This window comes from Uloborus diversus, unplaced genomic scaffold (genome assembly GCF_026930045.1).
Source record: "Uloborus diversus isolate 005 unplaced genomic scaffold, Udiv.v.3.1 scaffold_1112, whole genome shotgun sequence".
In the NCBI taxonomy this organism is placed as follows: domain Eukaryota; kingdom Metazoa; phylum Arthropoda; class Arachnida; order Araneae; family Uloboridae; genus Uloborus; species Uloborus diversus.
This window is the reverse complement of record NW_026557780.1, coordinates 32,243-47,455: the sequence shown is the minus strand read 5'-3', so window position 1 is coordinate 47,455 and position 15,213 is coordinate 32,243. Positions and strand designations below refer to the sequence as shown.

The following is a 15,213-nucleotide window of genomic DNA, read 5'->3' as shown; positions in this document are numbered from 1 at the left end:
AGAATAAAAAATTTTATTAAAAGTATGACAAATATTTACAATAATAAATATATTAATTTCTTCTGTACATTTTGAAAGGCACTGGTAGCTCATTTATCTACAAAAGAAAAAAAAAAGAAGAGGAAAATAAATAAGCATAATAACTGTAGTCAAAATAATGCACACACACACAACAAAAAATTTTTCATCAGTGGGCAACAAATTTGAAACCTAAAAAAGTCTGCATGATAAATTGACATTTGATTAATCATAAAATTTAAATAAGCAGCAGCGAATATTTTTATTTTCAATTTTAGATGTTCAAAATCATTCGACTATTACATGTTTTAAACATTGCAAGATAATAGCTTATACTTGTTTTTTGGATCTATATGTCATATGTCTAATTAGCATTTTGCTGTAATTGTGCAACAATGTTTTAGCATCTGCTTTCGGTTTATGATAGCTCTTTTTATTTTCTCATTAGTTCACAACACATAGCATACTGAGCAAAAATATAAAGCTATTTTTGCCTTGCAAATATGATTTTTTACTCCATCGATTGTTAGTAACAGGAAGCAACAGATTATATGCCGCTGCGTATTATCTACCGACCTTTTTTTAGCACTCCAAAGTATATTCTGGAAAATGCAATTGAAATCTAAGATTTATTTTTCTTAAAAATTCTAGTTTTTTTCAGAGCTGCTACTAGCAACTAAAAAAGGGACAATTTAGAAGACTATGGAGCTTGGGTGGTTCTTTTTGTTGAAGAGGTGCCATCTAAAAGTGTATTCATTTTAAGTAGATTGGGATCTAGTTTATTAGTATATTTCAACAGCAAGCACTGTCAATCTAGGAGACCTGAACTGCATCGTTTTTTTTTTACTTTGGAGCATTTGGAGAAGTAGGAACATGTTTTCATGTAGAAAATTTGTTGCATTTAGTTTAAGGGTGGGCATTTAATTCAAGGGTGCCTGCCTCCAAATCACCCTTGAATTTGCATGACACAAGTACTGATGGACACCTAGCAATTATCATTATTATAACTTTACTATTACTATTTTGTTTAACAGGTTTTTTTTTATATCAAATGTCTTTAGTGTTTGTTCGTTCTTTTGTGCTAGTGCATTATTTGAAAGATTTTTGCTTTGCGTACAACTATTTTTTTCAAAATATTGTGTTCTAAAATTATCTTTTGAAGAAGTTTAATCACTATTGATGTGTCTGTCTTTATACTTGATTAATTTCTGAATTTGGAGAAGTAGAGCTAATTTTTATTTATGAAATGATGACAAAACAATGCTGGTTACACGTCAAACTAGTTTACTTAAAAAGGCATTTTTTACCTGTAGTCATTAGATAACTGTACAAATACAAATGTGACGACCAGCAACAAGCTCTGGGCCCAGCTAGGCTGGTCCTAGTCAGTTTATTAGTCCCCAATGAAGATCTATGGCCCTCTTAAAGCTATTGAACTTCTTGCCCATTACCGCCTCTTCTGGTAAGCTGTTCCAAGTGCTCGCGACTCTACTAAAGTAGTAATTTCTCCTAATTTACATGACATTATTATGTCTGTAAAAACATGCAAAGTACATAAGTTCTGTAATATTTAGACTTTATGTAATATTTAGTTATGTAATGACATTAACATATCCATAAAAACATGCAGCATACAGAAATATTTTACAATGAGGTGACATCAATGAAATTTTGAAAAATATAGCAATAAAAATGTTTTTAAGTTAAATTCATTGAATAATGCTGAATAAGAAAAAAGAATTGTTCATCAATGCCTAAAATTGCATGTTGTGTAAAGTTCCAGGCTACCTGGGATTTGAATAGCTTAAACCAATACCCGCTTGTCCTGCTTTTTGTGCTAAACTTTAATCCTTTAACATCTTTCACTTTGATGAATTAAAACAACTGAATCATGTCCGCTCGGACTCTCCTTTTCTTCACTTTATACATATTAAGACAATACATTAAAGTGCATTTTTGTGGTAAATTTGAGTTAGTACTATAGTCACAGACATACAATGCATGAAAATACATGTATTTTTAATTTATATCTCAAAACGTATCTTTCAATGGAGTAGTAAATATTATGTACTAAAAAAAGAGAGAGAGTAGGTATTCAAGGAACCAAAATATTAACTGAAAAATATTTATTACAGTTGATGCTTAACATCTAAAAATAATTTATTCTGGAAAAAAATTTAGAAAACTGATAGCTAATAACTCCTTACTTTATTTACATCTTCTGTCAAGAACTCAGCAGTGATACATAATTCAAAACTAATTTCTTTATTTTTTCAGGTTGTATACTTTTATTACAATTAAGAAAAACCTGAAAATAAAATAATTATTACTGCAAACATCATCAAGAAAAAGTTTTTGTGCATATAACTAACTTGTTGCATATAACATATATTTTAATCACAGCACCAGTTGGGATGAGAACTTTTAATACTCGATATGGTAATTCAATTAGACAACAAAATAAAGTAATGTTTGCAGAAATTAAATACATTTATTTATTGTTAATAAATGCATCCATCAGTTTTTTGTTGAAGGAATACTTTGGCTGATTAATCCGTGCATCCCAGTTACTAATGAAGTGCAAGATTTAAAAATAACAGATGAAAATTATGAATAATTAACATGGGAAACAATGAAGGTGATTGACAATTTTAGATAGGAAAATTTCTAACACTTACTTTAGGAACAGCCTTTCGCATTATATCTTTGTAATTCTCTTTAGTTATGAGACCACTAACATAAAAAGGCTTCAATATACGTTTTATTTCAGCTGCAATTTCTTCTTTCAAATCCAATTTTTTGTCCACCTGTAAACGTATTTTTCAATTCAATAAGTAAATAAAAATGAATAAAACTTTTAAATATCAATTTGCTAAGTATCATATAACAATCATTTAAAAAAAAAAAGAAAGAAAGAAAGCACATTGAAAAAAAGAAAAAAATTCTCTCAGGGTAATAAGGAATTATTTTTCAAAGCAAAAGATGCAGCTTATAGATAAAAAAAGATTCACAAAAAAAAAGACAGATTTTTGTGCTCTCACTTTGGTTTTATATCTTTTCTTTTATAGCTTAAATCTTATGCATTAAAAGTGAGCTCTTTTTAACCATGTGTCCCATCATTAATTTTTTTAACTTTCGCACTAAAGGGAATTTTTAATTTATACTTCATTGATTTGATTTTACTGAACAAATAAACTAACTACATATAAATTTTGTTGTTTACCTAAGAGCCTGATTTAAAAAAAAATAAAAAATAGAATAAATAAATAAGAAATTACTTTTTTGATTTCTGTACAGTCATCTGGGGACTTTTCAGATTTTTTAATCTCAATATAATGCATCAACTTTTGCTTCTTTGTTTTTGGGCCTGATTCAACCATTCCATTTAAAGCCGTAATTTTATGTTTCTTGTCATTTTGAGTTTTAATCTCTTTAGAATGTCTTTCTTCTATTACAGTCCTCTTTGCACTATGTAAATTTTCTTTTGCACACTCTTTGTTTACAATATTATTTGAGATATCTTTCACAGCAGTTTTCTTATCTTTCCTTTTTTCAGAAGATGACTTGCTTGTTAAATCTATTAGTGGTGATACATCAATTTTATTTCCTAAAACTTTTTTTACTTTGTTTTGAACATTAATATTGCTATTAGAACTATATTCTGAGTCTTTTTTACACTTCAATGCGGAATTATCAGACACTAGGTTTTTATCCAGAGTTTTTCGTCTTTTATCGTCAAATTTTCTTGAATCTTTCAGCAGCTTTGGATTGGTAACATTTTCAGACTCGTATTCATCTCCAGTTGTCTTGCAATGAAGTTGAGCCTTAGGCAACATGCTTACAAAAGGATCTTGATTTTGCAGTGTTCTATTTGCACAAGGATTTTTATGAAGCTGTGATTCAAGATTTGGAGATTTAATTTGATTTTTTAAATTGATTGATGTACATTCATCATCACTGAGCGGCTCTTCCTTTATTTTTATGTCTAATTTCAAGAGATTATTATTCATGGGGGAATCAAAATTTTTAGGTTTTTCTTGGTTAGACAGACACTTATTATCATTTCCTGCACTGCTTTCTAATTTTTCTTGCTTAATACGCACATTTTCAAAAGAACCAGATTCTTTTTTGATTTCATGCAATACATCACTTTTTTTTAACTCTAAGTATTCATTCATACCTGAACCCTCTGTTTCTGAACTACAAAAACTATTTTTTGGGGACATAACTTCTTTCTTTACACAAACTGGACCAAAAGTGTCTATGGCACTAATTTTTGTCCTTTTAGTAACATCTTTGACTTGTCCATAAGAATCCTCTAAAACTTCAGATAAATGTTTCCTTTTCTTTGAAAAACTTGGATCTTTTACCACATTCTTTCCGATGTTATCACTACGCAAAGGGACAGAGAGGGCATTTTCAGAATTTTGTGAAACACAAAATTTATTGTTACTAGTTTCTTTTGATGTTCTTTTCAGTTTTGATTTCTGTTCACTGAAATGTGAAGGCAACTCATTCAAATTTTCATTTAACAATTCACATTTTTCTAACTTTTTTGATCTTTTATGATCCTGCTTGTTTGTATGCTTGTCATTCGCTATTTCCTGGGTAGCAGGCAATTCATCATCATTTTCTTGGGATTTGTTTCTGCTTTTGGTATTTTCTTTTTTATCACTTCTGTACAAACATGCTCCTTTCTTTTGCTGCAAATTATCACAATTATTTGACTGTTTAGAATTATTTTCAATTTTGTCACTTTGTTGATGAAATAAGTTAGAAGACGGTGAATCTACGTTTTTTCTACATGATTTCCGAGTGTCTAAGCTTTTCAAATTACTTTGAATACCAGCAGTTTGTTCTTTATTTTTGAAAATTGTAGTGGCAGTTACATGTTTCAAGCTTTTCTCAAAATTACTCTTCTCAACATTATTTCTCTGTTTATTTCCAAACTTATTTTTATTGTTACAACCAATATCATCAATTTTTCGTGTGGCTGGCAAATCATCAGTGTCATTTACATCATTCATTTTACAGTCACGCTGTTTCTTATCTAAAGCAGCAGGAAGCAACTTCTCACACAATTGTTTATGATATTTATTGTCAGAACGATTGTTCTTTGGAAACTTTAATTCTTGACGATCGTTTCGCGAATGTGCAAAATCTCTTTCCATTATTTGTGTAGCTGGTAAATCATCAGTATCATTTGCAGAAAGATCATCACTTTCAGACTCATTAAACTCATTTTTACTGCAAGAAGCATGTTGTTTTTTGTTTATAGCAGCAGGATGCGACTTTTCACATGACTGTTTTTGAAAACTATTCTCAGAATTATTGCTCTTTATAAATTTAATTTTTTCGCAACTATTTTTCTTATGTGCAAAGTCTTCCCCCATCATTTGTGTAGCTGGTAAATCATCAGGGTCATTTGCAGAAACATCATCATTTTCAAACTCAGTGAAGTAATTTTTACTACAAGAAGAACGTTGCTGTTTATTTAAAGCAGTAGGAGGCATTTTTTCCCCAGCCTGTTTTAGATGTCTGTCATTAGAGTTATTCGTCGTTGTCAATGTAATTTTTTGGTGACTGTTTTTCAGATGTGCAAAATCAGTTTCCATTACCTGTGTGGCTGGCAAATCATCAGTATCATTCATACTTTTTTCAGGAAAATGTTGTTTTTGATGTTTACTAAAATTATTTGAGTATGAACTTTGTTTTAGTTTGCATATGCTGGAATCAGATTTATTTTTTGTAATGTTTTGGTGGCTTTCTTTTAAATCTTTATTTATCAGATCACTTTTGACATGTTTATTTATTGTTTTTGTAGCAGACACATTACTGTTGGTATGAGCCACACACTCATTTTTATGCAAATGTTCGTTGCGATGTTTGATAGAAAGATCTACCAATGTTTTAGATGAGTGTTCTTTAATATTGAATTTACAATCTTTATTCATTTTATCATTAAAAAAACCACAATGTTCGATTTGTTGTGTAGCAGGTAGCTCGTCATCTGAGAATGGTAAGCTCTGAGACTTCTGCTCATGTTCTGCATGATTTTGTTTCCGTTTCTTTTTTTGAGAATTTAGATTTTTAACGTCATTAATGCCTGAGTTCATGCTAAAGTTCAAAGCTAATTTAGACTGTTCTAATGATTGGGTAGGAGAGAATTCAGTATCATTTTGTGAAAATGAATCTCCACAATTATTTGCATTAGATTTCCAGCTTTTCCCAATCTGTGTGCCATTGAAATCGCGAAGTGAAGAGTTTGAATCTGTGGTGTCAATAATATTTGCATTATTTTCATTTGAAGCAGACTTAGATCTAAGTTGTTTTTTTTCTAGACAATTCTCAAAACTTACAGGGTCTTTTTCCTGAAAAGCTTCCAAGTTATTATCAGAGCTACAAGAACTGTTGCTGAAATGATCAGTTGTGATTTTACTATCTTTTGAACTGCTGGATTCTAGCTTTTCTACATCAAGAAAAGAAAAAGTTTTTTGTCTGGTTGGCTTAAGAACCAATTGCTTTTTAGGACCAACTGAAGTAATAACTTGCGGCAAATGTCTATGAACTCCCAGCTGTTTGGGAGAGCTTTTCTTTTGGTTTTCAGACAAAGCAATTTTTTGTTTGATCTGTTCAATCGTTAGATTTTCAGAATCAGCTGATTCGTCTTGATTAAGCATTTTCGCTGCATCATTACTTATTTGATATTCTTTTTCCATTTCGCATGACTTTTGGATTTCACTAGAAACTGCTTGCTTATCACAGTCTTCGGATGATGCAACCTTTTCAGTTCCATCAGAGTCAAAAGTTTTATCTGTCTTAGCACAACTGCTCGTTACAATCTTTACAGCATGCGAAATGTTTGAAAGAATTTCACTCATGTCAACTTCCAGTGCGTTTTCCTTCATTTCCCGATTTAGTTCCCCAGCTGTATGAGAACTAACTTCATTTGCTTTTAGTTTCTTAGAAGGCTCTTTAGCTGTTTTGGAAGACATATTTGAATTGAGTTCTGAATCTACACATTGAGTAGCAGGCAGTTCAGTGTCATCAATATCATCTTCAGAAATATCTAATCTTTGAGTTGCAGGAAGTTCATTTTCATCCTCAGAATAACAAAAAGTTTTCTTTGAATTTTCTAAACTCAGCTTTGGTTCAGCAGAGCTATCTACTACGTTTTGATGATGTGAGTCATAATCATTTTTGGACGAGTCGAGACGATCTTTGGTATCTGAAACAGGTTTCAATTTATTAGAAATACTGTACGCCTGGGTAGGAGATAGATCATCTTTACTCGTAAAAGACTTAGAAATACCTTGTTCAGATGTCTTAAGCTTTGGTTTAATAAAAGTACCAATGTCTTGCGTAGGAAGTAGATCATTTTCATCTTTAGATGAAAAAGCATTACAATCACTTTGTTCTGATGTTCTATACTCAGGTTTAACAAAAGCATCAATAGCTTGAGTAGGAGAGAGATCATTTTCATCTTCAAATGTAGAACAATCGTAACTGCCTTGATTTGAAATTTTATTTTTTGGTTTTAAAAAAGCATTGGTAGCTTGAGTAGGAGGTAGATCATTATCGTCTGATGTAGAAGAATCATAGTCATTACATTGTGATATTTTATGGCTCAATTTAGTAACAGCATCAGTGTGCTGTGTAGGTGGAAGATCGCCAGCATGTGCAGATGAACAAGAACCATTACTACCATTCTTTGAAATTTTACAGTTAAGTTTTGTAAAAACGTCAATGGCTTGTGTAGGAGGGAGACTGTTTTCATCTTCAAATGTTGAGCCTCGACTTGAAACTTGATGTTGAGGTTTTAAAAACACATCAGAAGCTTGAGTAGGAGGTAGATTATCATCTTCAGATGTGAAAGAGTTACATTTACTTTGCTTTGAAGTCTTAAGTTTAGGTTTAATAAAAGTACCAATGTGTTGAGTAAGAGGCAGATCATTTCCATCTGTAAAAGAATTATAATTACTTTGTTTCAATGTTTTACACTTAGGTTTGATAAACACATCAATAGCTTGGGTAGGAGGGAGATTGTTGTCATCATCACCATCTGAGCAATCATAATTGCCTTGATTTGAAGCTATACCTTTTGATTTTGAAAAGACATTGGTTGCTTGAGTAGGAGGCAAATCATTATCTTCTGATGAAGAAGAAGAATCATAGTTATCACTTCGTGACATTTCATTGTTCTGTTTTGTAAAAGTATCAGCATGTTGTGTAGGAGAAAGATCATTAGCATGTGCAGACAAAAAAGATTCACTGTTACCACGCTTTGAAATTTTACAGTTTGGTTTAGTAAAAATATCAATAGCTTGGGTAGGGGGGAGACTATCTTCATCTTCAAATGTTGAGCAATCATTACTGCCTCGGTTTGAAACTTGATGTTTAGGTTTTAAAAACACATCAGAAGCTTGAGTAAGAGGTAGATTATCATCTTCAGATGTAAAAGAGTTACATGTACTTTGCTTTGAAGTCTTAGGTTTAGGTTTAATAAAAGAACCAATGTCTTGAGTAAGAGGCAGATCATTTTCATCTCTAGCTGCAAAAGAATTATAACTACCACGTTTCAATGTTTTACTGTTAGGTTTAATAAAAACATCAATAGCTTGGGTAGGAGGGAGATCATTTTCATCATCACCATCAGAGCAATAATAATTGTCTTGATTTGATGCTGTACCTTTTGATTTAGAAAAAGCACTGGTAGCTTGAGTAGGAGGCAAATCATTATCTTCTGATGAAGAAGAATCATGGTTATCACTTTGCGGTATTTGATTGTTCTGTCTTGTAAAAGTAGCAGCATGTATAGGAGAAATATCATGTGCAGACAAAAAAGGTTTACCATTATCATGCTTAAAAATTTTACAGTTAGGTTTAGTAAAAACATCAATAGCTTGGGTAGGAGGGAGATCGTTTTCATCCTCAAACATCGAGTAATCATAATTGCCTTGATCTGAACTTTTATTTTTTGTTTTTAAAAAAGCATTGGTAGCTTGAGTAAGAGGCAAATCATTATCTTCTAATGTAGAAGAATCATAGTTTTCACATTGTGAAATTTTACGGTTTCGTTCAGTAAAAGTATCTGCATGTTGTGAAGATGGAAAAGAACTGCTATTGACATGCATTGAAGTTTTACAGACTGGTTTAGTAAAAGCACCAACTGCTTGGGTTGGTGGAAGTTCACTATCTTCTTCAGATATGTAGATACTTTGCTTACCTTTTGTGGTGTCCCTTAAAGTGCATTCTTCTTTCACATTGACTACATTTAAAGCAGTATAAGATTCAGGAAACAATGTAAAACTTTTAGAACATTTACTACTAACTTGAGTTGGGGGTAGTTCATCGTTGTTGTTATCTTTCCTTAGGTTTTTAATCTTACTGTGATGCAGGTTCCCTTGTGTAGCAAGCTTCAGACTAGAAGACCAGTTCTTAATATTTGTATTACCAAAAATTGCCTGTGTTGGAGGCAGTATATCGTCTTCATCTTGAGAACACGTTTCATTTGAGTAAGTGCTTGCAGTTATAGTGTCAGTATGAAAGCCTGGAGAAGGAGAGGATTCATTGCTGTCCCGTATGCAGTTTGAAAGAACTATTTTAGGTTTGTCATAAGTGTCTTTTGAGGTAGAAGTTTTATGGCAAAGTGAAGTCTCATCAGAATCAATGTCAGAATTTCCATTATGCTTTTTATTTGATACTGGAACTTTCTTAGAATTTCTAGGTGGATTGTCTGTACATTGATAGGACTGTGTAGCAGGCAACTCACTGTCAGTTGAACAGGTAAATTTCTTTTCAGATAGCAACGACTTGGAAATGAACATTTTATCTTTTTGATCAGTCGATTTCGATTCACACGGACTTATACCTCTTTTAGATTTGGACTCAAACAATTCTTTTACAGGTAACATTTGAGTAGCTGGGAGATCATCGTCATCATCTAAACTATTACATTCTACTTTAATTAAGCAATTTTCTATGCTTTGAGAACATGCCTCTGAGCCTTCCGAGAGTAGTGAAGATTTATTAACCTTAGGCAACATCTGTGTTTCAGGAATTTGAGCACTTTCATCTTCTGAAGTTAAAATCTCTTGTTTGACTTTGATTTGTTGACCTTTTGAAGCTATTACATTTTCTTTTGCACAGCACAAACTATTATTTTGAGTCAACATTAAATTACAAACTGTTTCATTAGGAAGTTCATCTTCTGAAAGTTTCTCTTTTTTAATAGAAATAGCTTTATCTATGCTAAGTGATTCATGAATGAAATGATTATTAGTTCTTGATTTTCTATGTTTCTTCAAACGCTGTACTTGAAACAAAAATTGTACTTCTTGTGACTCTGGCAGACTTTTTTCATCATCAGATAAAACTTCTTTCTTTATACGCAAATGGTTTTTAGTTTTATTCACTAGTGATTCATTACATTCATTAGCTGTTTTTGATGTATTGCAGATTTGAAGTGAATTTTTGTTTAAAGGACAAGTTCTCTCGCTTGAATCAATTAAACTTTGAGAGAAATCACAACCACTATCTTCTTCAACATCATCTTTTTCACCATTCAAGGAAAATATTTTAGGGACATTCGGCTTTTCTTGCTGTATGTAAGAATCATAAGGCTCTGATTTTATTGCTTGTGAGATATCTTTCTGCATGCTTGAGTTTTCCCAAGCATCAATATTGGTCTCATCATCCGACATTATTTCTTTTTTTATCGGTAAATCTAAAAATGAGTGGTTATTAGCAGAGGAATCAGTAATGCAAGTTTCACTACTAGTGCTACAATGTTCTTGTTTCACTTGGAAATCAACTTTTCCATGGTTTGATTTTCGGTTTACTTGCTTAGAACATACTTTCTTACTGTTAACGTTTCTACTTCTACTAGCTTCTAAGTAAGAATCGATTGATTCACCTTCACTTGAACTGTCTCTTGATTTTTGTTGCTTTTTCTTCAGGCGATCAAACTGATTGCCATCTATCTTATGATTTTTGAAACGACTACTTGAGTTGACATTTTTCTCAGAGTTTTGATCTTTACTTCTGGCATTAGGCATTTTCTTGGGAGAGGAGTATGGTTTTGAAAGCTTACTGGCATTTTCATTGCTTGTAGATGAAGTTTTACTGTTTTTTTCCGAGTTGGAAGATGAAGATTTATTGTTTTTGATTAAAGCTACATGCATAGGTGTACGAGATGAATTGCTTTTTATATCGTTAGAATTTTTCTTTTGAGGAATTTTATTTTTCAAAGCTAAAGAACCATCTGAGCCAATAACTATGTTATCAGATTTTGAATGAAGCATTTTTTGGCCAGCCATAATGCTATCCAATAAGTCTAAAGGTGAATGTGAGACCGAAGAAGAAGAAGAAGCCACTGGCTCTTGCCTGAAAGACAGAAAGGAAATAAAAAACATTATTACATTCTTGCAAATTATTTTACTTTTCAATAAGTACTCAAATAATATAATTCTTAACTCTCAACAAAATTTTCATGACTACAGTTTCTACATCAGATTTTTAAGGGGGCAGTTAAGTGGCATATGTTGTTCAAAGTAGAAAAATGCTTCATTTAGATCATTGAAATAAATATGCAAGCTATTTCTTACAGGATTCCATCAATAGCCAATAAGAAAGAGTTGCTGATCTTTGTATCTCAATCAATCAGGCTTTAAAGTTTAGACAGCAGTGCAGTGTAGCAAATAATATACAGTATACTCTCGATATCACGAAGTCGAAGGGATGGTAAGATAAATTGAGAGTTTTCAAGATAACACGGTCATAATTATAATAAAATATTTTAAAAATTAGTCACCATAGTTAAAAATAAGTGGAAACATGAAGTGAAAGTTGAAAAAAAGTCTAAATACTATAAAAAAAATTTAATTTTTAAAATGAGCGAAAAATAATAGAGAAAAAGGATAAAAAAGAATGCTCTAGTGAAGTAGCAAAATGTAGTGATTTACCACGACTAAACTTATCTAAGATTTGGATTACCAAGTTGCATAACGGTTTCATATGTATTTCGAGCGCCCTGGAACAAAAGAAGTTGGGCAAAGGAGTGCACCATTTTGTGTCTCTAACACTGGTATCCTCCATTCCATTTCAGCCGACGATTAAACTCGAATCATGGCTCAAGACGAGAAGTTGAAAAAAAAGGGTTCATCTCCTCTTTTTATAGAGGTGGAAATAGAGTCAAAAGGTCCAACAAAATGGCGTGAGAAGGCGGCGAAAAGTTTTAGGTAGGTTTTTTGGGCTTCTCAGGACTTCTGACATCCCCAAGCTTTAGAATGGAAAGTGACAGCACATAAGCTTCTCTGAATTATTCCTAACCCCTGAGAGAAATTATGAAGGGTGTGAAATTTTTGCAAACATTTCTAGAGTTACATGAAATACACCGCCAGCTCAGTCAATTCGAGCCAAGGACTGCAGTTTCGTGCTTATTAGCACTCATCAGCCCGGCATAGGAGTGACTGAGCTGGAGGTGGAAAACCACTTAAGGAAGCCAAGAGTGCCAAACAAATTGGGAGCTAATACAGAATTAGTTACTGACCAGACGAATGACCGAAGCAATGGTTCGGTTCAACTCGAATATTGAAGGCAAGGCAGGTATATTCAGTAAGTTACCACCCTATAGCCAGGGCTAAGGCAGAAATACATGAAATACACCGCCAGCTCAGTCAATTCCAGCCGAGGACTGCAGTTTTGTGCTTATTAGCACTCATTAGCCCGGCATAGGAAAGTGACTGAGCTGGAGGTGGAAATGGTTTTCGAAAGCACGAAACTGCAGTAATTGGCTGGAATTGACTAAGCTGGAGGTGTATTTCATGTATTTCTGCCTTAGCCCTGGTTATAGGGTGGTAACTTACTGAATATTCCTAGAGTTGCTTCGAGACAATAAACAGCGGTTTTCGAGAAAAATTATATTTGACTTCGAAAAATATTCGACATAACATGGTTCAAATCAATAAATCTTTGACATAAAAATGAAAAAAGAACATTTGATAAATATGCAAAATCAAGGGGAAAAATAACTTTTTGAAATATCAAGGTTTTTGATTTATCTCAAGTATACTGTAGTCAGTTAAACTTTAGTGAGACTATTAAAATTAAAACATGCATACTGACAAATTTTTATGAGACAATCAACTATGAAAAGTCTAGTTCATTATAAACTAACATATAAATTACATTATTAATTAACATTAATAATTAGAAGTGCAGATGCTGAAAATAAAACAAAATAAAATGCTGAGGCTCAAGAGTTAGTTGCAGCATGAAAGACAGCTATGAGTTGAACAATATGAAGATTTTCATAAACTTCTTGATAATTAAAATACCAGAAAATATATATAAAAAAGAAACTTTAGGGACTAAATTGAAAAAAGAAAGAAAGAAAAAAGGGTAGCTTTCGGGTATTTAAAAAAAGGAGGGGGGAATTATGGGCAGGGTTCAATAAATCTTGGGTGCCTAAAAAAAAAAATTAGGGACTAGTCATTCAGAATAAGAATCTTTTCGTAGTCGTGATAAGCTGGATTTTCCTATTAGCTCAGAAATGTAAGTTGTCTTCCACCTAAAAAAAATCTGGTCCCAAAGATTTTACAATATTTGTCAGTCCCTGCTTATGGGACCAAAGGGATCTCTGGTAAAGGCCCTAAGAAGTGGAAAAAGATTATTCCCCCCAGCATGAAAGTCGTACTACAAAGACATGCTAAAATTGCTGGCAGAGCTCTTGATCTACAGTCAAAAAAGGCCAGACAATTTTGCCCAGCACCAGTGGTGGACAGGAAAAGCCTGTTAAGTGGAATTCATTTAAAATTTTTGATGGTATGATTTTTTGAAGGATACAATTAGGAAATACTGGGACCAGATTACTCACAACAACCTCTTTTATCCATTTATCAAAAGAATTAAGCCTTACAACTGTATAAACTAAGACATATGTTAGAATGAAGGTCATTTAGTAAACAATAGAAAAAATTCCTTTTCCATTAAGTTTAAAATAAACATAATGCAGTTTTTTTGTTTTTTTTTAATAAATTTTTTGTTTCTGCTTTCAAAAAGGAAACATCAGTTCAAAAGTAAGCTATAGTGCTTTTTTAAATTGTCGTCAAAAAATAATTCACGTTTTCTTAAATTCAGATTTTTTAAAATCATGTAAATTCTCCAAACTATTTTAAAACATTTTACTCCTTCAAGCAATTACTAGGGAGAAAATCTATCTTTCTCTACAAAAAAAGTAAAAATTAATAATCAAAAAGAACAAAAAAGAGAAAGAGAGAAAGAAGGTGAGATTTGAGGAGTTTAAAAAACTAGGTCAAAATAACTTCAGAATATTTTTATTAGAGTTTTTCTTAAGTGCCGGACTAATATTGAAAGACAAGCAAAAAAAGAAAACCACTTACCTACTAGTAGATGGTAAATTGGAACTTGAAGAAGAAGCAAGTTCACTAAAACTGGAGAAAAAAAACAACATGAATATCAGATTACGTGGAAATATACGTACCATCGTTTTAAGTAATAATTTACATAATCACTCAAGACTGTTAATAATTCAATCAAAAAAAAAAAAAAACATATACTGTACATTAGTTTACTTGGAAAAACATAAATAAAGAATGATGCACAATTAATATAACAGTATGTCATTTTCTCCCATCTAGCTCAATAAATTGAATAACATTAATATAATATACATTTATTTTAAATTACTTATTTTACTAATTGTTTTATCAAGTAACACACACTGACACTAGATACACACGCAGTGCTTCTTTTGTCCTCATACAGTTTGTGTCAAAATTAGAGAAGAATAAATTTTTCATATCAGTCTTGGAACAGAAGAAATTAACTTCTGTATCTATTATAGAGCAGGATTTATTAACTTAAGTATAGAGCTGAAAAGATTAACCTTTTCAGAAGTTTTTACAGCAAATGGCTGTTTAAAAACATCTTCAGTTTTGGAGACCAAGGCATGGTGAAATTTAAAGTCTTTAAAATTTTTGGAAAATATGACTATGAACTTAAGAAAAGTGGCAAATTATAACTATTAAAAGAAAATACTGATATATATATATATATATATATATATATATATATATATATATATATATATATATATATATATAATATATATATATTAGGGTGGAACGAAAAAAATAAAGTTTTATTTTCGAATCGTAATAGTGCGGAAAAGTT

General features: G+C 31.8%; 1 protein-coding gene across 1 annotated transcript; it reads right to left on the bottom strand.

The window, feature by feature from the left end:
• Positions 1-14,991, bottom strand: LOC129232245 (uncharacterized). The gene is made up of 7 exons (XM_054866453.1): positions 14,945-14,991; positions 14,421-14,471; positions 5,875-11,403; positions 3,297-5,703; positions 2,697-2,825; positions 2,226-2,326; positions 1-97 (listed from the first exon to the last, which is right to left on the bottom strand). Exons 1-6 carry the CDS (start codon positions 14,989-14,991, stop codon positions 2,243-2,245), a joined length of 8,247 nt encoding a protein of 2,748 aa, XP_054722428.1. The 3' UTR covers positions 1-97; positions 2,226-2,242.
• Positions 14,992-15,213: the final 222 nt, after the last annotated feature.

What these genes read in the sequence shown, in the direction of transcription:
- LOC129232245 (XM_054866453.1), bottom strand. Translation starts at nt 14,991, where the DNA reads ATGCCTTGGTCTCCAAAACTGAAGATGTTTTTAAACAGCCATTTGCT. An exon ending in AATTTACCATCTACTAGTAG is followed by an intron (nt 11,404 to 14,420) that starts GTAAGTGGTTTT and finishes TCTGTCTTTCAG; the next exon opens with GCAAGAGCCAGTGGCTTCTT. An exon ending in ACTGTACAGAAATCAAAAAA is followed by an intron (nt 2,826 to 3,296) that starts GTAATTTCTTAT and finishes ATACGTTTACAG; the next exon opens with GTGGACAAAAAATTGGATTT.